Here is a 25470-nt window from a genome sequence, read left to right on the forward strand (position 1 = left end):
GGGGGTCGTGTCATGAAAAAGGTTGAAAAACACCGATATAAGAAATAACCTTTTGTAATCTTCTAAATTAAGCAATATTAATGCTAAGATTCTTTTAACCCTTTTTAACATATTCTGCTAATTGCTATGCTTCAGGATTTTAAAGGTTTCTTATGGAAAAAGTACCCACATTTTAATTATGCCTATTTATTATTCAGGAAAAGATAGCATTATTTTCTTACGCAACTTTAGTGTTACCAATTTTAGAATTTAATTTTTAGTATAAAATTAATATAATAACAAATCCTGAGTTTAAGATTGATTATATATTTATTTGCATAAAATAAAATAAACTATACAGAAATAAATATTTTTAAATAATGTAAGTATACTTAAATCTATTATTTCTTATAAATTTACAGAGTATGTGATGAATAGGTTTTACTATAAAAACTATTGCACAATTTGTATTTTTGCATTACAGATCTGTCCCACATTTTTAGTGAGGAATAATAACAAATTACCTGCCTTGTGTCACAAAGTAAATGGAAGAATCCATCAGAAGCAGTTTTCAATGCCAGCCTGAATTTTAAGGCCGGCGATACACGGACAGCTCGAGCAGTTAGTCAGTGATCAACATACACGGACCGCTCTTGCAGTCAAGAGTCAATGAAGCTGCCAGTGATAACTGCTCGAGCAGTTGGTATTAACTGCTCGACAAATCACAAGCACGCGCGCCCTGGAATGAAGAAAGTGGGCGGAGGTAACTGCGCGAGAGCTGTCGAGAGCTCGAGGAGTCAGTTTATGGCTGGCGACTGCTTGACCGCACGATGAAAATTCACCGTGCTGCCGACCATCCGAATCAGTTGCAACTGCTCGAGCGGTTCGTGTATGTGCGTCCATAGAATTCTGCAGTTCACTGTGCAGTCGCAGCTTGAAGCTGTCGACCCTGACTGCTTCAAGCGCTCCGTGTATTGCCGGCCTAAGATAGCAATTTGAATTTGTGTAGTGACACCACCAATCAAGTCCCAAGACATTGGTTTTGTTTACCATAGATTTTTGACGACACTTCAATTGACTATTTCTTGATTTTAATCAAAGCAACCAAAAACCCAATTTTTCAGTTAGTTCAAAACCGCCTAATCTAAAGGAATTGGGCGTAATATCCAGCAATGCATATCACCTTTAATTTAGAACAAATATTATTACTCATTATTTTCATTTCAATTCAAGAACTTAGTCATTGTTATTTATAGTAGTGTTACTATAATATCAACAAATTACATTTATCAAAGCGACATGATAACATTTATCGCTAATTTTCTAAATAAACGGAAAATCATCAATGACACTGAGCGGTACCTACTTAGATAGTCAAGGAAGATAAAAAATAAATGTATGTTAGTTTCAAAGACTACGACCGCTCGCCTCTTGTGGTGAACCCACTGGTAACACAATCATAAGCTTACCACGAGAGGTTAACGGGATACAAATTGATTTTTTGTTATACCGCCAAACTAATTTTTCTGCATAACCCGAAGGTAAACTGGTCGAGAATGCCTTATGGCACTGGTTCCCAAAGTGGGAGGCGCGCCCCCCAGAGGAGGCGCAAAGGGCGCAGACAATCGGTGTATTTATTAGATGCATTCCAGGCTGCTCGATACAACCCAGGCGGATTTTTTTGTATGGTCGAAAGGGGGCGCATCTCAAATAAGTTAGGAACCCCTGCCTTATGGTATTAAGTTCGCCTTATGTTAAAATTTCGGCATTAAAGTATACATAAATAAATAATATTATTTAACAAAAATAGGAGCAAACCAATAATGACGCGAACAAAACTGCTCCAAACGCGTTTTGGTGTAAAATATCCACATAGCAAAATTCCAATTCAAAACATTTAATCATGCTGATGATTTGCTTACTAAAAACTTTTTGCAAGCCAAATTACTTTTCAAGTAAATTGAATTAGCATGGAAGTGACGTCATAGGTTCCTATGCTATACATAAAAGTCTATGTGGGAAGGCACGTTTTAACAGCAAAAGTTTTTCATAAAAGACATGTCAATTAATTGGTGGTCTCATCACACACGACTGTTATAAGTCATACTATTATTATGAGGCATGAGGGCAATAGGGATGTTTCCTGGGTAAAAAAGCAAGAGCTTTAATTAGTCCGTCATTTAACTTATCAAAAAATACTTGACACGTATTTTTCATTTTTTCAATCTAATGAAAATTTAAAGAGATCAAGCGCGCCAAAGTTGTTAAGATGAGGCCCGTGTCAAGAGTGCTTAAAAGTGCAGCACTTTGTGACGTCGCGCGGAACTTCAACGCACCATAACTTTGTAATAATTTGTTTGATTGACAATTAAAAATATACGTGTTCAAAATTTTTGGATATAAAATTGACGGACAAAAAAAATTTTTTTAGGAAACTATGCTACACATCCCAAGTGCCTTCTAGAGCCATTTCGCAGGTTTAATAAAGAGTAACTCCCAAAGTAGTAAAAAAGTTGGAACGCGTCTTTGTTACAATTGGAATTAGGTTGTGTCATCAACTTTTTTCCCATGGGTGTCACGAAATATTTGACGCTGACTGACAGTGACTGTACCTAATCTCTAACCGTTTTACGTTTTGTCCGTGTGTCCGCGGTTGCCCCTCGCGACTGGCTGAGGCGTGGTGAAGAGAGAAGGCACGTGCGACTGCAGTGCGTGGACGCCGCCGTGCAGTATGCACACGCGGCCCACCCCGCATTTCACTAAGTAGTCGCTGAACTGAAACAAAATTACCGTTGGTGGCTCTGTTCGACATTCGGTACACTAAAGCTGAGTTGCACCACCAAACTTTGACCGTAACTATAACGATATAGTTCCAATATACTGAACTGTCCTATCCATGACATTGACAGCGGGGCGCCACCGTCAATACCGGATTTCGATTCGATTTTTGCCATGTTGGAAACCATATAGTTGAACGATGGTAGCGCCCCCCTGTCATTGAGTTTGGTGGGACAGTTCAGCGTGGGTCATCTATAACCGGTGATTTTTGTATGCAGTTTGACAGACTTTTGACGTTTGTTACAGTCAAAGTATGATAGTGCAACCCAGCCTTAGGGAACTTTCCCACAGAGACATCCCGTGTTTTGCAGTTACTGTTTTTAGTTGTGCAGGTACTAAACATTCTCGAACACGAACATCCCGTTTCTCGCAAATAACCAATCCGATGGAATTTGGAATTCGGTTTTGTCACTAAACTGGGCCAGTATTCAGATTCATATTATAATGTTTAATAGAAGTGTTCTCACTAGCAGCTTCCTGCATTTTTTTACGGTGTAAACGGGATATTGCGAGATGCAGTAATGCGGGATCCGATAACTTGATTGTAACTCAAAAGGTCCTAATCTTAATGAAAACCTATTTATATGCCTTCTAAATCGGGTATGATGTGTGGTTTTTTAAAGGGCACTATTAAAAAGTAATCAAAGATGATATTTTGACACGTTTGTGTTTCGCCGTGTGTTTTGAACATAATAATCTAACCAAACTTTCCTCGATACATTTTTATGACAGCAATAAATAAATATTTACTGGTTTTAATAATTTTCGGGCTTTTTTTTCTTCTTACTTTAATACATAACTGTTTATCGAGAGGGCGATATTTTATGATATGTACTTAAATTAGAAATTTAAAATAAACAAAATAAGTAGCATTCAACCTTCACTTGCCTAAGTTTATTTCAAACGTCATTTCACTATTATTTCAGTTGATAAATGTATAAATGTCCCTTACATGACCTTATTTTCTTTTGAAAACACTTTTTCTGTTGTTACCAGCGATGACGCGTAGGTATGTAGGTACTTTTACGTAAATGATAAGGATAAATGTTTAGGTTTTATTTAAAATGCTAGGTATTTGTTCTAACAGGCATAGGTAAGTAAAATAAGGTCTAATACTTATGGTTTAGGATTAGAAATTTATTCATACAGTGACATTAAACAGGGTGTTTTTAAGTCTCGGGGTTCAGTTCCGTTATAATAATGCCGCTTTTAGCTGCGAGTCTCATTTTAGAATTTTTCACAATATATAATCTCTGGTTTAGCTAATTTTCTCAACTTTCGTCTTTTTTACCTACTTTCTCGTGACGTCATATTTGAACAAATCGCCCTAAATAGTAGTGCTATAACAACACTTGACCCCTTTTAAAGGGCTTCATATTACCACCACAATTTGAACCTCATTCTTTTATCATAAGGTCGAGAAGCAATGAAAATTTTTCAACATACTGTGCCATATAGAAGGTTATCTACTATAAAAAAATAAGTCGGGTTTTCCTTCCTGACGCTATAACTCCACGGTTATACATTAGTTGGAAAGGTCTCGGGCTCCGTGAGGTTTATAGCAAAGAAAATTCAGGAAAATTTAACAAACGAAATTCAACGCGGGCGAAGCCGCGGGCGGAAAGCTAGTAGGTTTTAAAACATACCAGCTGAGCGGTCTCGTCTTCAGCCGACGCCACGACGACAGTCTTCTTAAGTTTCATGGATTCCTGAATGACCCTCTGAGGATGCAGCCCGAGGGAACGCAACTCGAGTTGGCCGAGGTGCACCCCACTGTACGGGACGTTTATGCTGCCCTCTATGCAGCTTTTGTCGTAACTATAGTTAGGAATTGAAATTAGTAGGTATTTAGTTTTATTTGTATATTCTAGTTACGAATTAAAAAAAATTAGAACAATGACTAATAAGTAAATAGTGAAAGGCTCAATTCAAAAGGACACAGCCCCCCTAGACAAAACGCACTTTTTGATCGAATCGAAAATCGAATCCGTCAAAACTCCATACAAAAAAGGGGCTTTTCGACCACTTTTCGACTGGTTTGCGATTATAATTTGCACTTTGTCTAGACCTACTCGTATGTTCTAAGAGCGAGCGAGTATCGCATTACGTTCGATCCAAATTCGTCAAAATACGGATCTAGAAAAGTGACTAAAAATCGGATGACGAAAATCGGATCTAGTGCGTAAACAAGTACAAATAGTTTTACAACTAAATTCCGGATTGTATTTTCACGGATTCGGATCTGAAGTAATGCTAAAAGAGCTCTTTTACGCCCAAAAAGAAATTCTGAAAAATAACGACAGTTTTTTAATTGGGCTTTCTTGCATTATCAATAGTGTTAAATGCTCACAAACTGTGGGTGGGTAATGCAACATTTGTATGGCTCATTACAGCTGTAGGTCTACAGAACCTTTCAGTATTATAGTACATAGCTTCTCCAACCGAAAAAGTACTATCTACTACAGTACATAATAAATATTGTAGCGATATAAGAATACTCACAGCAAATTTGACCGTATGTCGATGACGCAACACTTCTCTTGGCACACCAGTGAAAAGAAATCTGAGAGGCTAATCCTTGGACATATTTCGGTGAACAGGACTTCCATTGGAATTTCCACTATATCCTAAAAAAATGCTTAATTGAATCATTTGTCCCAGCAAAGATCAGCCAAATATCCCTCACATAATTATAGTAGAAAGAAAAGAGACTTGTTCATATGTAGGTGCCAACCCGCTGGCAGTAGTTGAAATATTAATATTTAACTTCACACTTCACTTCGAAAGATATTACTTACCATAGGGTCCTTCACAACTGGCTCATTTGTAAACCTTCTATAGCTGATACTTCTTGGTGAACTTCGGCACATTTCAATGGATTCCTGCCAACAAAAAAAACAGAAATGGTAATAATTTCATCATGTTGATCACTTACACTTCACTCAACTTAAGACTATAATAGTCGTATTTCGGAATATGATGTTGATTTTCCATTACTTACTTTGAAAAATGAAAGAGAGAAAGAGTCTTTTAGCTGATTTTAGGATAAAACTTAGACAGATAAAAAAAAACTCATAAAACTCATTTATTTCTGTAAATAGGCCTTAAAAAAGCACTTTTACACGTCCAAGTATTAACCCTACCACTGCATCAGGACAATAAATGGGCCAGTACTGAGAAAAAGCAGCGCAAGAAACTCAGACACTATTGTAAGGTACCAACTCGACAGTCACTCGAAAGCAAAAGAGTATAAAAATATTCTTCATTTAAAACTCACCTTGACACACTCCCCTATATCAATTTCCGGCAAATCAGAGAACAGTAATATGCACTCGTTAAACCCTGAGCTTAGTAGCGTGTCTCGCAACTGCCTGAGGATCCCTACTCCCATAAACAAGGGCAAGGATGGACCTTCCACTAACAAAGCGTCCCATAAGTGCACTATTTTGTGCAACGGGAACACATCTGAAATTAAATTTTAGTAGATATAGTAGGGAATTTAGTGCAATGATTTGTATGGAGACCCCTCCACTTTGGTATAGAAGGCTCATTTTTGCAACAGTGTTTCTTTGGGTGCTCCTGAGTGGATTTCCGTCGGTAGACATCGGGAGCCCCCCCTGTGGTAGCAGGGGGAGGGGGGGCAAGTTTCCTTCCGCCGCGCTTCACTTTAAGGCGGGGCGGGTGCCAAGCATCAGAGGGTGACACATGTCGCACAGATAAGTACTCACTGGCGCATCTGCATAGCAAGTCTGCCTACGCCGCCACTGTAAAGATGGCCTTGGGAACGGGAACGGGCGTCTACTGTAAACACTTCGAACATAGTGAACGCTTAAGGAGGNGTCTATAACAAACCAGACGCAACTGTGGGAACTCGCCTTTCTTTGTACCGCCGATTTAGACTTAACAGCTAGTTGGCTTTAATCTTGTTATAAGCACGCCTGTAATTAAACTGTCATACCAGTAATTAATTACAATGCTAGTTAAAACTAATGAGTCAATAAGACCTTATTATAATTAAATTAGTTGCTTGCCTGTTTACTTGTGGCGCAGGCGAATTTCTATTACCTCGGTAGGTAGGTACTTCACAATTAGGCTAGGCACAAACTATTAAAAATACAGTAGCTATGGCATTAGCTGAAACAAACGAACACAGCCTACCTACTTTTAACTTAAGGTTCATTTACAGTAAACTAGTAAGTCATTGAAAGCGAACAGTCGGACGGTCGCAGAATATTTTTTCATGCTAGGGCCCCGGGGGTCGCGTCATGAAAAAGGTTGAAAAACATTGATATAACCCATAACCTTTTGTAATCTTCTAAAATAAGCAATATATTATTATGCTCGTAAGTTTCTTTTAACCCTTTTTAACATATTCTGCTAACTGCTATGCTCATGATTTTAAAGGTTTCTTATGGAAAAAGTACCCACATTTTAATTATGCCTATTTATTATTCAGGAAAAGATTATTTTCTTACGCAACTATAGTGTTTCCAATTTGAGAATTTAATTTTTTGTATAAAATTAATAACAAATCCTGAGTTTAAGATTAATTATATATTTATTTGCATAAAATAAAATAAACTTTACAGAAATAAACATTTTTAAATAATGTAAGTATAACTTAACTCTATTATTTCTTATAATTTTACAAAATTATGAGTATGTGATGAATTAATTTTGCTATAAAAAGTATTGCACAATTTGTATTTTTGCATTACAGATCTGTCCCACATTTTTAGCGAGGAATAATACCTAATTACCTGCCTTGTGACACAAAGTAAATGAAAGAATCCATCAGAAGCAGTTTTCAATGCCAGCCTGAACTTTATGATAGCAATTTGAATTTGAGTAATGAAACCACCATTCAAGTCCCAAGTCATGGATTTTTTTACCATAGATTTTATATGACCGATACCGACTTGACTATTTCTTTTTCTTGATTTTAATCAAAGCAACTAAAAACTCAATTTTTCAGTTAGTTCAAAACCGACTTATCTAAAGGAATTGGGCGTAATATCCAGTAATGCATATCACCTTTAATTTAGAACAAAATATTATTACTTATTATTTTCATTTCAATTCAAGAACTTAGTCATTGTTATTTATAGTAGTGTTTCTATAATATCAATAAATTACATTTATCAAAGCGACATGATAACATTTATCGCTAATTTTCTTAATAAACGGAAAATCATCAATGACACTGAGCGGTACCTACTTAGATAGTCGAGGAAGATAAAAAAATAAATATATGTTAGTTTCAAAGACTCAACGACCGCTCGACTCTTGTGGTGAACCCACTGGTGACACAATCATAAGCTTACCACGAGAGGTTAACGGGATACAAATTGCTTTTTTGTTATACCGCCAAACTAATTTTTCTGCATAACCCGAAGGTAAACTGGTCGAGAATGCCTTATGGCACTGGTTCCCAAAGTGGGAGGCGCGCCCCCCAGAGGAGGTGCAAAGGTCGCGGGCCATCTGTGTTTTTAAGTATAAAAAACCGGCGACCGCCGAGAGAATGCATTCCAGGCTGCTCGATACAACCAAGGCGGATTTTTTTGTATGGTCGAAAGGGGGCTCGTCTCAAATAAGTTAGAGAACCCCTGCCTTATGGTATTAGGTTCGCCTTATGTTAAAATTTTGGCATTAAAGTATAAATAAATAATACTCTTGAAAAAAAAGGAGCAAACCAATAATGACGCGAACAAAACTGCTCCATTTTGGTGTAAAATATCCACATAGCAAAATTGCAATTCAAAACGTTTAATCATGCTGATGAATTTCTTACTAAAAACTTTTCGCAAGCCAAATTACTTTTCAAGTAAATTGAGTTAGCATAGAAGTGACGTCATAGGTTCCTATGCTATAAATAAAAGTATATGTGGGAAGGCACGTTTTAACAGCAAAAGTTTTTCATAAAAGACATGTCAATTGATTGGTGGTCTCATCATATACGACTGTTATAAGTCATACTATTATTATAAGGCATGAGGGCAATAGGGATGTTTCCTGGGTAAAAAAGCAAGAGCTTTAATTAGTCCGTCATTTAACTTATCAAAAAATACTTGACACGTATTTTTCATTTTTTCAATCTAATGAAAATTTAAAGAGATCAAGCGCGCCAAAGTTCTTAGGATGAGGCCCGTGACGTCAATGAGTGCTTAAAAATGCAGCACTTTGTGACGTCGCGCGGAACTTCAACGCACCATAACTTTGTAATTATTTGTTTTTGATATTAAAATTGACGGACTAAAAAAATTTTTTAAGGAAACTATGCTACACATCCCAAGTGCCTTCTAGAGCCATTTCGCAGGTTTAATAAGGTAGTAACTCCCAAAGTAGCCAAAGAGTTATAACGCGTCTTTGTTACAATTGGAATAAGGTTGTGTCATCAACTTTTTGCCCATGGGTGTCACGAAATACACTGGTCATCACAAAAATCGACCCTCCCGCGACAAGCACTTTCAAACGTATGCATCCCCACTTCCCACCAATATTGGCACCATTAAAAGCCTAGTTCTAAACTTCATTTCATTAAAGGAAAGGTTTTTACCCCAAAAATGTGTATGTAGAAGAATCCAGAGTCACTTTTTCAAAAAATTGGTAGTTACGCTTGAGCCAACTTTTATGGCTATAAAACTGTTAAGTTGGGATTAATCGCTATCCATCTGTTAAAGAGGACACGTGAGATCATTATTTGGTTTTATAACCATAAAAATTGGTCTAATTGATCCCAGAGGTGAGCCCAAAGTGAGGTCTTATTTCAAGACGTCACATTTATTGTATAATGTTAATCGTTTATAATCGTTTATGTTTAAGGATATTTATTGGGCTTTCAAATAACACCAATATTGTTGGGGCACCATGATTGTGTCGGTAGAAACGAGTTTTCCTGTAAAACGTAGGTGGGCCGACTTTTGTGATGACCAATATATTTGACGTTGACTGACTGTACCTAATCTCTAACCGTTTTACGTTTTGTCCGTGTGTCCGCGGTTGCCCCTCGCGACTGGCTGAGGCGTGGTGAAGAGAGAAGGCACGTGCGACTGCAGTGCGTGGACGCCGCCGTGCAGTATGCACACGCGGCCCACCCCGCACTTCACTAAGTAGTCGCTAAACTGAAACAAAATTACCGTTGGTGGCTCTGTTCGACATTCGGTACACTAAGGCTGAGTTGCACTACCAAACTTTGACCGTAACTATAACGATAAAGTTCCAATATACTGAACTGTCCTATCCATGACATTGACAGCGGGGCGCCACCGTCAATACCGGATTTCGATTCGATTTTTGCCATGTTGGAAACCATATAGTTGAACGATGGTAGCGCCCCCCTGTCATTGAGTTTGGTGGGACAGTTCAGCGTGGGTCATCTATAACCGGTGATTTTTGTATGGAGTTTGGCAGATTTTTGACGTTTGTTACAGTCAAAGTATGATAGTGCAACCCAGCCTTAGGGATCTTTCCCACAGAGACATCCCGTGTTTTGCAGTTACTGTTTTTAGTTGTGCAGGTACTAAACATTCTCAAACACGAACATCCCGTTTCCCGCAAATAACCAATGCGATGGAATTTGGAATTCGGTTTTGTCATTAAATTTGGCCAGTACCTATTTAGATTCATAATATTATTATGTTTAATATGGAGGCCACGTACCGGTAAACGCAGCGTGGGACGTCCACCCACAAGGTGGACCGACGACCTGATAAAGGTAGCGGGAAGGCGCTGGATGCAGGCCGCTACCAACCGTGCGATGTGGAAGTCATTGGGGGAGGCCTATGTTCAGCAGTGGACGTCCTGTGGCTTAAATGATGATGATGATGAAGTGTTCTCACTAGCAGCTTCTTCCTGCATATTTTTTACGGTGTAAACGGGATATTGCGAGATGCAGTAATGCGGGATCCGATAACTTGATTGTAACTCAAAAGGTCCTAATCTTAATGAAAACCTATTTACACGCGTTCTAAATCGGGTACGATGTGTGGTTTTTTAAAGGGCACTATTAAAAAGTAATCAAAGATGATATTTTGTCACGTTTGTGTTTCGCCGTGTGTTTTGAACAGTCATAATAATGTAACCAAACTTTCCTCGATACATTTTTATGACAGCAATAAATAAATATTTACTGGTTCTAATAATTTTCGGGCTTTTTTTTCTTCTTACTTAAATACATAACTGTTTATCGAGAGGACGATATTTTATGATACTTAAATTAAAATGTTAAAATAAACAAAATAGGTAAGTAGCATTCAACCTTCACTTGCCTAAGTTTATTTCAAACGTCATTTCACTATTATTTCAGTTGATAAATGTGTAAATGTCCCTTACATGACCTTATTTTCTTTTGAAAACACTTTTTCTGTTGTTACCAGCGATGACGCGTAGGTACTTTTACGTAAATGATAAGGATAAATGTTTAGGTTTTATTTAAAATGCTATTTGTCCTAACATACATAGGTATGTAAAGTAAGGTCTACGTAATACTTATGGTTTAGGATTAGAATTTTATTCATAAAGTGACATTAAACAGGGTGTTTTTTTAAGTCTCGGGGTTCAATTCCTACCTGGGAAAATGCACTTAAAAAAACAGATAATGCAGCTTTTAGCTGCGAGTGTTATTTTAGTCTTTTTCACAATTTCTATTGTTTCTGATTTTACTTTCTCAATTGTTATAGGGACGTCATAATTGACCAATTTAAAAGGGCTAAACCTTTAAAGGGCTCCATGTTGCCACTACAAATTGAACCTTATCATAAATTGTCAAAAGGTCGAAAAGCGATGAAAATTTTCAATACATTGTGCCCTTTAGAAGGAAGTAAGGCCCAGTTTCCACCAAGGTGGAGCGGAGCGGAGAAATGTTTTGAACAACCAATCATTTCATTTAGATTTAGTGAAATTATTGAAAGAATGAAATCTGATCAGTTATTCAAAACATTTTTCCGCTTCGCTCCGCCTTAGTGGAAACTGGGCCTAAAGGGTTTAAAACATACCAGTTGAGCAGTTTCGTCTTCAGCCGACGCCACGACGACAGTTTTCTTCAGTTTCATGGATTCCTGAATGACCCTCTGAGGATGCAGCCCGAGGGAACGCAACTCGAGTTGGCCGAGGTGCACCCCACTGTACGGGACGTTTATGCTGCCCTCTATGCAGCTTTTGTCGTAACTATAGTTGGGAAATTAGAATTGTGTTTAGTTTAATTTAATAAAAACAGTGCAAGTGTTGTTATGAATAAAAAAAATACAATACTGTTTAAGGCCCAGAACAGACGGTGAAACGCAACTGCAACGAAGCTGCAACTGCTAGTTACTTTTGAGTTGCATCTAAGTTTCTGCCATAGCGTCCGTTGAGAGACCACACATGACGCGACCAGTTTGAAACTTTCAGTTTCAGTTTCATTCATAAGAATCATCAGAAAGTTGCAGTTTCGTTGCAGTTCAGTTGCGTTTCAACATCAGTTCTGGGCCTAAGTGACTGTTGAATATGAATAAGGCTAGGTTCAGATGAAAAAAGAAACTTATAAAGCCTGGTCCGTGAGCACGTAGAATTTTGTCCAATGACCCCAAGCTACCCATCCTTATCGCTCGCGCGTAATTATGGGGTCATTGGACAAAATTCTACGTGCTCACGGACCAGGCTTTAGAAGAGCGACAATAATAGATTGGGTTACATTGTATTACCAGTGTTGAATGCCCGCAATCTGTGGGTGGACGGTGCAACATTTGTATGTACTCTTTGTACAGATTTGGATTTAGTCTTTTTCAGAATTATACATAGCTTTTCCATCTGAACAAAAATAGAATTACACAGTTTAAAATTAATATCGAATTGATATAATACTTACAGCAAATTCGATCGTATATCGATGACGCAACACTTCTCTTGGCATACCAGTGAAAAGAAATCTGAGAGGCTAATCCGTGGACATATTTCGGTGAACAGGACTTCCATTGGAATTTCCACTATATCCTAAAAAAAATGCTTGATTTGAATAATTTGTCCCAGCAAAGATCAGCCAAATATCCCTCACATAATTATAGTACATAGAAAAGAGACTTGTTCATATGTATGTGCCAACCCGCTGGCAGTAGTTGAAATATTAATATTTAACTTCACACTTCACTTCGACAGATTACTTACCATAAGGTCTTTCACAACTGGCTCATTTGTAAACCTTCTATAGCTGATACTTCTTGGTGAACTTCGGCACATTTCAATTGATTCCTGCCAACAAAAAAAAAACATTATAAATGGTAATAATTTCATCACGTTGATCACTTACACTTCACTCAACTTAAGACTATAATACTCGTATTTCGGAATATGATGTTGATTTTCCATTAATTACTTTGAAAAATGAAAGAGAGAAAGAGTCTTTTAGCTGATTTTTGGGATAAGACTTAGACAGATTAAAGGTACCAACTCGACAGCCACTCGAAAGCAAAAGAGTATAAAAATATTCTTCATTTAAAACTCACCTTGACACACTCCCCTATATCAATTTCCGGCAAATCAGAGAACAGTAATATGCACTCGTTGAACCCTGAGCTTAGTAGCGTGTCTCGCAACTGCCTGAGGATCCCTACTCCCATAAACAAGGGCAAGGATGGACCTTCCACTAACAAAGCGTCCCACAAGTGCACTATTTTGTGCAACGGGAACACATCTGAAATTACATTTTAGTAATTAGTACTCATATAATTGAGGGGATGAGATGTAATTCAGCATTAAAATGATTAAGAGATACTTTAATTTCAAACTATTAAATTTGATGTGATTACTGTCATTTATCCGGCTCGAAGGACCAAAATTTTTTAGTATGCAAATTAGATCAAAATTGAATATTCATTAACAATATTCTTCAATGATAATGGAACTAAAGAAATAAAGACTAATAGATAATCATACTCACGTGAAAACATAGTCAAGAACCAAGGTATAGCGAAGAGTTCTGGCACGAAATTGATCTCGTGGAGATGCGATGCGAGCACCGGCTCGTGGAAGGCCGCCATTTGCCAGAACTTTGCCAAGTACTCCTTGATGACCGCGCTGTTGTCCTTCAGGAAGAACTTGTGAAGGAACTTTGGCACGAACGCTTTGAGGCAGGCGAAGGCGCGCGCTGTAAAAACTAACTTATTAAAATCATATTAAATGTATTGGATTTCTATTGGAAACATAGTGAGACTATCACAATGTAATATTTTTATCTGTAAACACCTATGTTTCACAATAAATAATTTTGAATTGAATTTGAATTCTATGATTATATTAAAATCAAACAGAAATGTTTTGTAAAGCCCGGTCTGCGTAACTATGTTGCTGTCGCGCTCGCACACTCACTGCGGGCGCCCGTCGCACAGTCGCGACAGCAATATAATTCCGCGCGAGCGATAAGGATGGGTAGCTTGGGGTCATTGGACAAAATTCTACGTGCTCACAGACCAGACTATAGTCATCGCCATCAGGTTACATTTCTCCATTGTAGGAACACGACTCTTTTCAATTTACTAGAGACGAATGAAGGATAAAGTCTACATTCCCTACCCTTCTGGCCTGATGTTCGCATATTTGTCCCTACGTTGCACGGGAAGAGTGGTGGTGGTCCTATTCTACGCCACAGCTACGTCCTTTAGCAGCCGTGCTAGCCGCAGTACTAGTGTAAGCAGTCAAGTTTTTAACTGGCCGCTTTGAAGCAGCAGTAATGTCTATGGACTCAAACATAGTCTCACCTTCGTTACAAAAGTTCAAGTACAGGAATGGTGCAGTGAGTGAATCCAGGCCTTGCCAGTATACATATTGCGGGTGTGTGAGCAGCCAGGCCTTCAGAAGACGTTTCAACGCGCGGTGGCCCGCCGCTCCGCTTAGTAACCAGCAGTACTGGTAGCAACAGGGGTTTACAGAACTACACACAGCAGTCTTACCTTCGTTGCAAAAGTTCAAGTACAGGAATGGTGCAGTGAGTGAGTCCAAGCCTTGCCGGTACACATATTGCGGGTGTGTGAGTAGCCAGGCCTTCAGTAGACGTTTCAACGCGCGGTGGCCCGCTGCTCCGCTTAGTAACCAGCAGTACTGGTGGCAACAGGGGATCTATAGACTACACACAACAGTCTTACCTTCGTTACAAAAGTTCAAGTACAGGAAAGGTGCGGTGAGCGAGTCCAAGCCTTGCCAGTACACATATTGCGGGTTTGTGAGTAGCCAGGCCTTCAGTAGACGTTTCAACGCGCGGTGTCCCGCCGCTCCGCTTAGTAACCAGCAGTACTGGTAGTAACAGGGGGTCTAAAGACCTACCAGCAGGAGTCTTACCTTCGTTACAAAAGTTCAAGTACAGGAATGGTGCCGTGAGTGAGTCCAAGCCTTGCCAGTACACATATTGCGGGTGTGTGAGCAGCCAGGCCTTCAGAAGACGTTTCAACGCGCGGTGGCCCGCCGCTCCGCTCAAAAGCCAACAATACTGGTGGCAGCGGGGGATGTCGACGTCTATCTGGACGGAGATACACAAAAAGAAATTGGAGGATGCACAAAAAATATGTAACACTTATACCCGTTTTAACCATCAATCCCTAATTTTTAAGCGACCCCTATGGTAACACTTAACAGGTATTTTGTTTTCATAGGGGTCACTTAAAATTAGGGATTGATGGTGAAAACGGGCATTAGTTTAACAGATCTAAAGCCAAACTTCCCTAAAAGAATCAAGTAATCGTTGAGAGTAGTTGTGTCCTAATTTAGGACATTCGGTCTCAAATTAGTTGACAAATGTTAAAAAATAATTTAATTATAAATCCGCCGACAAGGCCAGTAGAATTTGAATTGAAATCGGACTTAATCCTAGAAAAGGTTTAATTGTTTTAACAGGCTTCATTTATTTCTTCATTGTTTTAATAGGTTTAATAGATTTCTATAACAGTAACCAAACCTGTCTATCAGTCGGCGTCGGCGTTTCCTTGTCGATCCTCTCGTACTGCTCATCAATGTCTCCAACGACCCCCAATAAGGCGGCCCACACGTCCCCTCGCACTAGCGGTGGTATGTCTATCTCTGCCTCTGCCCTGATGTATTGAGCTGTGTGCGGGTAGCCCTGAAAAAGACAAAGGATATTTCACCCTTTTAGGACATTTTCCGTGAAGTTTCTCTTTGGCCCAGAACAGACGGTGAAACGCAACTGCAACGAAACTGCAACTGCTAGCACAGAATAATAATAAGTACTACGTACAGAAGTTTTACTACGCGAAGTTATTTAAAAAAATGTATGCTCAATGTCATTAACAATATGGTGTAATTTAGCCTGTCTCAAGAGTCAAGCACCATTTTATTGACAAACGTCAGTGATCGGCACTGCGCCGAAGCTATAGGACTGACTTAACGGTAAAATAATGTGACGTGAGGTGCCAAACTACGGAAAATGGCGGAGGAAATACATGATTTAATATGAATTATCATGAATAATATTAACTACTTATTTACCTCTCAGTGTCATGAGGCAACTTAAAAAAGTACATTCTGTGTTTTATTATTATTTAGGCAGTTAAATACTGCACAGTATTTAGTACACCATTTTCTTTATTTTCTTCCATCATACACAAGAATACGCGTGCGTGAGTCAATGTTCGCTCGTATGTGAGGCCTTGTCGAATAGTATCCTGTAGGTGGGCCATCGTGCGTGTTTTGTTTTCGATGTAAACTCGCGGAGATGAACAGGCCTGCTGCTAGTTACTTTTGAGTTGCATCTAAGTTTCTGCCATAGCGTCCGTTATAGACCACACATGACGCGACCAGTTTGAAACTTTCAGTTTCAGTTTCATTCATAAGAATCATCAGAAAGTTGTAGTTTCGTTGCAGTTGCGTTTCACCATCTGTTCTGGGCCTTTCAGTACACGTCGTAATATGCTACTATTACAAAAATATGCAGACATCAGACATCCTCAATAAATTAGCTACGGGGAATTACGGTTTTACTCAAAACAATCAAAGTTGAAATGACATCTTTTGTTTCATTGTCCCGGTCGAGTTGAATGCGCATCTGGCAGCCGTGACGTCACATCGACGCTCAGGTGAAAGTGTCGCATTCTAGCAAGATGCGCAGTTAGCTTGATTGGGTTGTAGCTATAAAATATGCGATCTACTAAATGATTGTTTAAGTACTATTTTTGTTTTTATATAATTTTTATGTGACAGGAGGCAAACGAGCAGACGGATCACATGATGGTAAGTGATTACCGTCGCCCATAGACTGATATTAGACATTGTTGTAAGTCATACTTCAGTTTTATGATTTGTATGAATATTTACACTGAGACAGTACAGAGACAGATAAATAACCAGTCAAACATAATAATAACATAATAACACTTACATGCAAAAGCCTCTGAAACCACAACAGCCTATAGAACTGGTACTCCGTGTCTCTCTCCCTGATGATTTTTGGAAGAGCTACAGCATCATTGTCTTTCTTGCGCTCATGCATCAAAGGGTAGAAGTCGTGAGGAGAGATATGTATGAGCCGCAGTTTTAGCAGGTTCAAGCTGTACTTGGCTATACGCCTGTCGAATAAGGCGCCAGTCTTTCCTCCTATGGTACAGCCATCAAGTAGGATAGCTCTGTGGAAATAATAAATATTTATTTCACGCGTAATTATATTGCTGTCGCGCTCGCACACTCACTGCGGCAGCCAGTCGCACAGTCGCACAGTCGCGACAGCAATACAAATACGCGCGAGCGGGATGGGTAGCTTGAGGTCAGACGAAATTCTATCTGCTCGGCGACCGGACTTTACAACTCATAATAAGTACTTGACACCTTGTTTATATTAAACAGTAGCCAGTAAAATTTAATAAACTTACATGGGCATAGACAAAATGGGAGGACTGTTTTTGATCAGACAATTTTTCTTCAACTCCGCCTGAATGTCTCCGCCTGTCAACTGCCACAGATGATACAGTAGTTGCAGCTTGCATCCCATCAGGCCTCGGGGCTTCTTCAACTCGGCCAACTGCTTGTTGTCAACTTGAGACAAATCCGTTGCAAGTTCAGCAAATGTCGCCCTCTCACTTGGGTATATCTTGAGGCATTTCTCTATAATGTTCTTCAATGAATCTGGTACTTGCTGTAATGATTTATTACAAAAAAAGCTATGATAAAAAATTATGGTTTCCTTTGCAATGAGAACATACTGCATTTTCTTTAGGAGTTGGACAATCTTTATAATTGTGTCCATTACTGCAAATTGAGCACCGTTCCTCGTTCTTACAATACTTGGAAATGTGACCATACCTCTGGCAGCGGTAACATTGCTTAACTGGAGGGATGTACTGGGTGATGCTGTGCCTCCAGCCGCCCAGCTCCACGAAGTCTGGCAGGGTCGTCGCCGCAAAAGTGATGGCGACTGTCCCTGTGGGCTGACGGGAGAAACCTTCAGTTGTGGTGTCTTTGCGGAAGAATCTGCGAACGCTGATAATCTTCTTGCTACTGCTCAACATGGTAAAGATTTTTTTGTTATTGTACTTTATAGGCACATTTCGAATTATCCCCGTGGTTTCGGTGGATGAAGCTGGAATGCTGGCTTTGAACTGATTATCACTTAAGAAGGTTTTATTATTCAGTAGTGCATTGGCTAGACCTGGCTTTTCAAAGTAGACTCCTATTTTGTACTTGTTGAGTGCTTTCAAATACTTAACGCCTTTATTGTACCTTCTCAGAACGTTGGAAAGAGATAATAAATCTCTGGTACCAANAATGGTGCCGTGAGTGAGTCCAAGCCTTGCCAGTACACATATTGCGGGTGTGTGAGCAGCCAGGCCTTCAGAAGACGTTTCAACGCGCGGTGGCCCGCCGCTCCGCTCAAAAGCCAACAATACTGGTGGCAGCGGGGGATGTCGACGTCTATCTGGACGGAGATACACAAAAAGAAATTGGAGGATGCACAAAAAATATGTAACACTTATACCCGTTTTAACCATCAATCCCTAATTTTTAAGCGACCCCTATGGTAACACTTAACAGGTATTTTGTTTTCATAGGGGTCACTTAAAATTAGGGATTGATGGTGAAAACGGGCATTAGTTTAACAGATCTAAAGCCAAACTTCCCTAAAAGAATCAAGTAATCGTTGAGAGTAGTTGTGTCCTAATTTAGGACATTCGGTCTCAAATTAGTTGACAAATGTTAAAAAATAATTTAATTATAAATCCGCCGACAAGGCCAGTAGAATTTGAATTGAAATCGGACTTAATCCTAGAAAAGGTTTAATTGTTTTAACAGGCTTCATTTATTTCTTCATTGTTTTAATAGGTTTAATAGATTTCTATAACAGTAACCAAACCTGTCTATCAGTCGGCGTCGGCGTTTCCTTGTCGATCCTCTCGTACTGCTCATCAATGTCTCCAACGACCCCCAATAAGGCGGCCCACACGTCCCCTCGCACTAGCGGTGGTATGTCTATCTCTGCCTCTGCCCTGATGTATTGAGCTGTGTGCGGGTAGCCCTGAAAAAGACAAAGGATATTTCACCCTTTTAGGACATTTTCCGTGAAGTTTCTCTTTGGCCCAGAACAGACGGTGAAACGCAACTGCAACGAAACTGCAACTGCTAGCACAGAATAATAATAAGTACTACGTACAGAAGTTTTACTACGCGAAGTTATTTAAAAAAATGTATGCTCAATGTCATTAACAATATGGTGTAATTTAGCCTGTCTCAAGAGTCAAGCACCATTTTATTGACAAACGTCAGTGATCGGCACTGCGCCGAAGCTATAGGACTGACTTAACGGTAAAATAATGTGACGTGAGGTGCCAAACTACGGAAAATGGCGGAGGAAATACATGATTTAATANTACATATTGCGGGTGTGTGAGTAGCCAGGCCTTCAGTAGACGTTTCAACGCGCGGTGGCCCGCCGCTCCGCTTAGTAACCAGCAGTACTGGTGACAGCGGGGAATGTCCACGTCTATCTGAATGGACACAAGCGAAAATATAATGGAGAATAAGAAAAACTTTTATAACAGTTATAAACGAATAATTACAAGGCACAAGTTGCTTGCACCTAAAGCACGTCTGGCCTCTAAAAAAAATCCTGATTCTTTCACAGATTATCAGAAGTACCTACTTTATTAGCAGTTATTATTTTAGCTTGCAGATTCATTTGTATTCATATTGCGTATCGTATACTATGTTTATAAATAAAAGAGGTCCCAAAAACCAAATATAACCTCGTAAGAAATCCGCACAAAGCTATTCTTTATGAAGCCAATATGAGATGACAGTGCTAAAGTCCGGTCGTCGAGCAGATAGAATTTCGTCCAATGACCCCCAAGCTACCCATCCTACGACGAAATTCTACCTGCTCGGCGACCTGTCTTTAGTCGATTATTATCGCTATTTCACCAAACCTGTCTATCAGTCGGCGTCGGCGTTTCCTTGTCGATCCTCTCGTACTGCTCCTCAATGTCTCCAACGACCCCCAATAAGGCAGCCCACACGTCCCCTCGCACTAGCGGTGGTATGTCTATCTCTGCCTCTGCCCTGATGTATTGAGCTGTGTGCGGGTAGCCCTGAAAAAGGCAAAGGATATTTCATCCTTCTTAGGACATTTTCCGTGAAGTTTCTCTTTGGCCCAGAACAGACGGTGAAACGCAACTACAACGAAACTGCAACTGCTAGTTACTTTTGAGTTCCATCTAAGTTTCTGCCATAGCGTCCGTTGAGAGACCACACATGACGCGACCAGTTTGAAACTTTCAGTTTCAGTTTCATTCATAAGAATCATCAAAAGTTGTAGTTTCGTTGCAGTTGCGTTTCACCATCTGTTCTGGGCCTTTCAGTACACGTCGTAATATGCTACTATTACAAAAATATGCAGACATCAGACATCCTCAATAAAAATAAGCTACGGGGAATTACGGTTTTACTCAAAACAATCAGAATTGAAATGATATCTTGTTTCATTGTCCCGGTCGAGTTAAATGCGCATCTGGCAGCCGTGACGTCACATCGACGCTCAGGTGAGAGTGTCGCATTCTAGCGAGGTGCGCAGTTAGCTTGATTGGGTTGTAGCTATAAAATATGCGATGTACTTAATGATTGTTTAAGTACTATTTTTGTTGTAAGTCATACTTCAGTTTTATGATTTGTATGAATAATTTACACTGAGACAGTACAGAGACAGATAAATAACCAGTCAAACATAATAACACTTACATGCAAAAGCCTCTGAAACCACAACAGCCTATAGAACTGGTACTCCGTGTCTCTCTCTCTGATGATCTTTGGTAGAGCTACAGCATCATTGTCTTTCTTGCGCTCATGCATCAAAGGGTAGAAGTCATGAGGAGAGATATGTATGAGCCGTAGTTTTAGCAGGTTCAAGCTGTACTTGGCTATACGCCTGTCGAATAAGGCGCCAGTCTTTCCTCCTATGGTACATCCATCAAGTAGGATTGCTCTGTGGAAATAATAAATATTTATTTCACGCGTAATTATATTGCTGTCGCGCTCGCACACTCACTGCGGCAGCCCGTCGCACAGTCGCGACAGCAATATAAATACGCGCGAGCGATAAGGATGGGTAGCTTGGGGTCATTGGACGAAATTCTATCAGCTCGGCGACCGGACTTTACAACTCATAATAAGTACTTGACACCTTGTTTATATTAAACAGTAGCCAGTAAAATTTAATAAACTTACATGGGCATAGACAAAATGGGAGGGCTGTTTTTGATCAGACAATTTTTCTTCAACTCCGCCTGAATGTCTCCGCCTGTCAACTGCCACAGATGATACAGTAGTTGGAGCTTGCATCCCATCAAGCCTCGGGGCTTCTTTAACTCGGCCAACTGCTTATTGTCAACTTGAGACAAATCCGTTGCGAGTTCAGCAAATGTCGCCCTCTCACTTGGGTATATCTTGAGGCATTTCTCTATAATGTTCTTCAATGAATCTGGTACTTGCTGTAATGATTTATTACAAAAAAAGCTATGATAAAAAATTTATTTATTTAGAGTTTTAAAGAGATTAAAAGTAAAGTTCTATTAAATGTATTGTTAACTTTGTCTCTCATTTCATATTGTGATTATTTGCTTTAACCACACATAATCTTTATCCAAGAATTAGAGAGATGTTTGGCTTGACATAATATTCTAATATGCTTTATTTATGTTCTTTAATGAAGCATAACTATTAACCTTAGAATAGCATATCACTTACTTTATAAACCTCATGATAATCGTGTTCCCTAGCAATCCTTTCTGCTGGGTTGCCAGCATGAACCAAAGTAAGTATCCTTCGCAATATGGGTCCTGGCTTAAGGTTCTGCCACAGCTTGCCAACACACAGCTCTAATAGTATAATGCCAAACGTCCACACATCAGCAGACGGCCCTCCACCACCTAATATTGTTTCTGGACTGAGATATCTTGGGAGCCTGAAAAGGGATAAAGAAAATTAGTTTTGCTATAAGAAAAATACATGGTAAAGGGCTGATAATAATATTTTATTTTTGTCTTGAACTAAGCGTAAATATAGTTATTAGCTGCAGAATGGAAAATTGCGCTTTTGGTGTTGTATTTTATTTTATTTTGTTCGGAAAACATTGAAACAATAACAGATTAATAACACTGCTTAAGAAACTATACATCATTTACATGTTTTCGCATATATGTAGCAATACAATTAAACAACAAAAGCCAATTCACTTACATGAGAGTATTTAATTAATGTTATTACTTAGTTCTTAGGCAATTATTAAATAAGAAAACAATTCGTTAATAATTTTATTACTCTGAATATAGTTCAAACAACATACCCCAATGGAAATGACACTTCCTTCCCACTTTTGGTCATAAAGTACAATCCGTAGTTAAACAGTTTCACTCTACCGTTACTGTCCAACAGGATATTGTCTGCAGAAAGGGTCCTGTGGGTGATATCTTGTTCATGCAGGAACTTCAAGGCATTTGCTATTTGCAGACCAATATTTGTAATTTCTCCAAAAGAAAACTTAGATTTTACTTCAACCAGGGATTTTCCAATGACTTCTGCTACAACAATGATTCTCTCTGAAAGTTAAGTTCATCTAAATCAGTATAGTAAAATATCTAACAATTTTGTGAACGCACAATACTTTTATTCTCTTTTTATATTTTATATTTATCTTATCTAACATCCAAAAATGTCCTATGTGAAATTATGTATACCGGGGTATCGAATAGGCAATTGAAACGCCCACATCGGACCGTAGATAAATTGTTTTAAAGCTTACCATGTTTGCCCCTGATAACATCCAGGTAAGTGCACAAATTGGGGTGTTCCAAGTGTAGCAGGCGCTGCGCCCTGCCCAGTATCGTCACGGAACTAGGCGTGAGAGGCAGCCCGTTACTGCCGCACGTCTCACCCGGGTGGTTCTTCGCGAAGAAGGTACACGCAGCGAACTTGTAATCATCCTCGTTTTCATCCGGCATATTGGGCACTACTTTTTGACTGATTGTAAATGTACAAACAGATTAACACAGTTGGTTGTAGTTAATATTTTGTAATACTATTATTTACCTATTATTTTTCAGGGGTGTTTGTTGGTGTTTGTATTCTAAATATTCTAATTCGATTTTAACAAGTAGAAAAAATAAAAATGAATGTTTTGATCGTAACAATGACACTGACAACGTCAACGTCATTAATTATTTTTGGTTCGATTCTTTTGCAGCAAGCAAAGATAATAATAGATATTAATACAAATAAAAATTTAAAACTTGGTTGTAAAGCATAATGCTTCCTTTGCCTTTTCCTGCAAAAGGTTATCGAATAAAAAAAAATTACTGAGGTTAGTGATGTGCTAGCTCGGATCAGCTCGAATATAACCATGAAGCTATTCTTCTTCTCAGTCGGTACACTCTTGTCAGAGTGGTCGTGGTCATCAAATTGAATCACGATTCAGAGTGATGTTCCTCGTAATACGGCGCCATTCCTCGCGGACTGCAGCTTTCCGGGTGCTTTCGCTAACCGAGCACATGAAGCTATAGCTTCATGGATATAACACATCTCGAGTCAATTCGATTGGCAATTATGTACTCGAGTAATGTAACTCAAGTTAACTGGATGAAACTGATTGAGTAAAATTAAATGATTTATTTTGTGTCAATCAATGTAATGACTCAACTTCTTAACCAATTTTAAAGGTCCCGTCATTTTTTCTAAAACAGATCATAATATCACGAAAAGTTAACAAATACAGGTACACCAAATAATCTCAAATCTGCAATTTTGTGACGTTATAATTGCAATAAATGCGGCCTTAGCGCCTGCGTCGAACTCTATCAGCAGACGCGTTGAATGTTCGACGTGTGAATGTTTTTATATGTACCCACTTTTGTGTTCGCGCGTTTACGTAATTAATATTTTTGTTAAATTGTATTTTCTCTGTAAGTGATTTTTGTAATCTTTTGAGAAAATAAATATCTTAAACCATAAACCATATAAATATACAGGGTGTCCCAAAACCAATGGATAACCCTGTAACCATCGATAGGCCTCGCCATGGTCTCCCTAACGTCCAATTTTGACCCCAGTAAAAATATCACCGTCTTCAAGATTTTTACGTTTTTGTGCATTTTTAGAAAATTGCCACCTGAGATTACTTTTTCTCATGCCATTTCTACAAATGATGATACTTTTCAATCTAGATTTTTTCCTTATCACAAGGGAGGCTACGTACCGGAAAGCGCATCGTAGGACGTCCACCTACAAAGTGGACCGACGACCTCAATCCTCATAAAGGTAAGCAGGGAGATGCTGGATGCGCTACCAAGCGATCATTATCACAAGGGATAGTTGGGCTATCAAAAGAAATAAAGATTAAAGTTCAACAAACTAGTTTAAAAGTATGAAAATTTTAAGAAATTGCAGGGAAAAAGGAAAAATTAATTCATTGTCTTGCACTTTTGATCAGCCATCGTGTAAAAAAAATGTAGGAAGACCATCGTGTCCATTACCTTAAAAACTTTCTTGGTTAATTGAGATTCTAAAAAGGTATCACAAGCCTATGTATTCTGTATTTTTTTATCTTATGGCTACTTGAATAGCAACTAGTATGAAAACTGCAAAATTGACTTTTTCTCGTAATAGTTAAACTAGGACTGCATAGTGGCATTAAATACAAATGGATAATTTTTAGCGTACGAATTTAAATAAAGCAACATTTTATCATCATCATCATCATCATTTCAGCCCTAGGACGTCCACTGCTGAACATAGGCCTGTACCCCAATGATTTTCATAATGATCGCTTGGTAGCGCATCCAGCACCTTCCTGCTTACCTTTATGAGGTCGTCGGTCCACTTTGTAGGTGGACGTCCTACGATGCGCTTTCCGGTACGTAGCCTCCCTTGTGATAAGGAAAAAATCTAGATTGAAAAGTATCATCATTTGTAGAAATGGCATGAGAAAAAGTAATCTCAGGTGGCAATTTTCTAAAAATGCACAAAAACGTAAAAATCTTGAAAGCGGTGATATTTTTACTGGGGTCAAAATTGGACGTTAGGGAGACCATGGCGAGGCCTATGTCGATGGTTATAGGGTTTTCCATTGTTTTTGGGACATCCTGTATAACCAATTAAAAACTCGAGTCATAGAGAATTCAACTCGAGCTAACTCCAATACTA

General features: G+C 38.9%; 1 protein-coding gene across 1 annotated transcript; it reads right to left on the bottom strand.

The window, feature by feature from the left end:
* Window positions 1-888: 888 nt before the first annotated feature.
* On the bottom strand, window positions 889-23369 carry LOC114350682 (TBC domain-containing protein kinase-like protein). Its single transcript, XM_028301579.1, has 19 exons — window positions 23075-23369; window positions 22619-22871; window positions 22021-22237; window positions 21502-21764; window positions 21016-21259; window positions 20208-20369; window positions 18548-18703; window positions 17991-18215; window positions 17661-17923; window positions 17174-17417; window positions 15737-15898; window positions 15124-15301; window positions 13730-13936; window positions 13296-13483; window positions 12958-13041; window positions 12662-12786; window positions 11811-11982; window positions 9754-9938; window positions 889-2560 (listed from the first exon to the last, which is right to left on the bottom strand). Exons 1-18 carry the CDS (start codon window positions 23271-23273, stop codon window positions 9792-9794), a joined length of 3489 nt encoding a protein of 1162 aa, XP_028157380.1. The 5' UTR covers window positions 23274-23369; the 3' UTR covers window positions 889-2560; window positions 9754-9791.
* Between the last annotated feature and the right edge of the window lie 2101 nt (window positions 23370-25470).

The sequence above is a fragment of the Ostrinia furnacalis genome, unplaced genomic scaffold (genome assembly GCF_004193835.3).
Source record: "Ostrinia furnacalis isolate ACB-3 unplaced genomic scaffold, ASM419383v2 OfSCF0954, whole genome shotgun sequence".
Classification (NCBI taxonomy): Eukaryota; Metazoa; Arthropoda; class Insecta; order Lepidoptera; family Crambidae; genus Ostrinia; species Ostrinia furnacalis.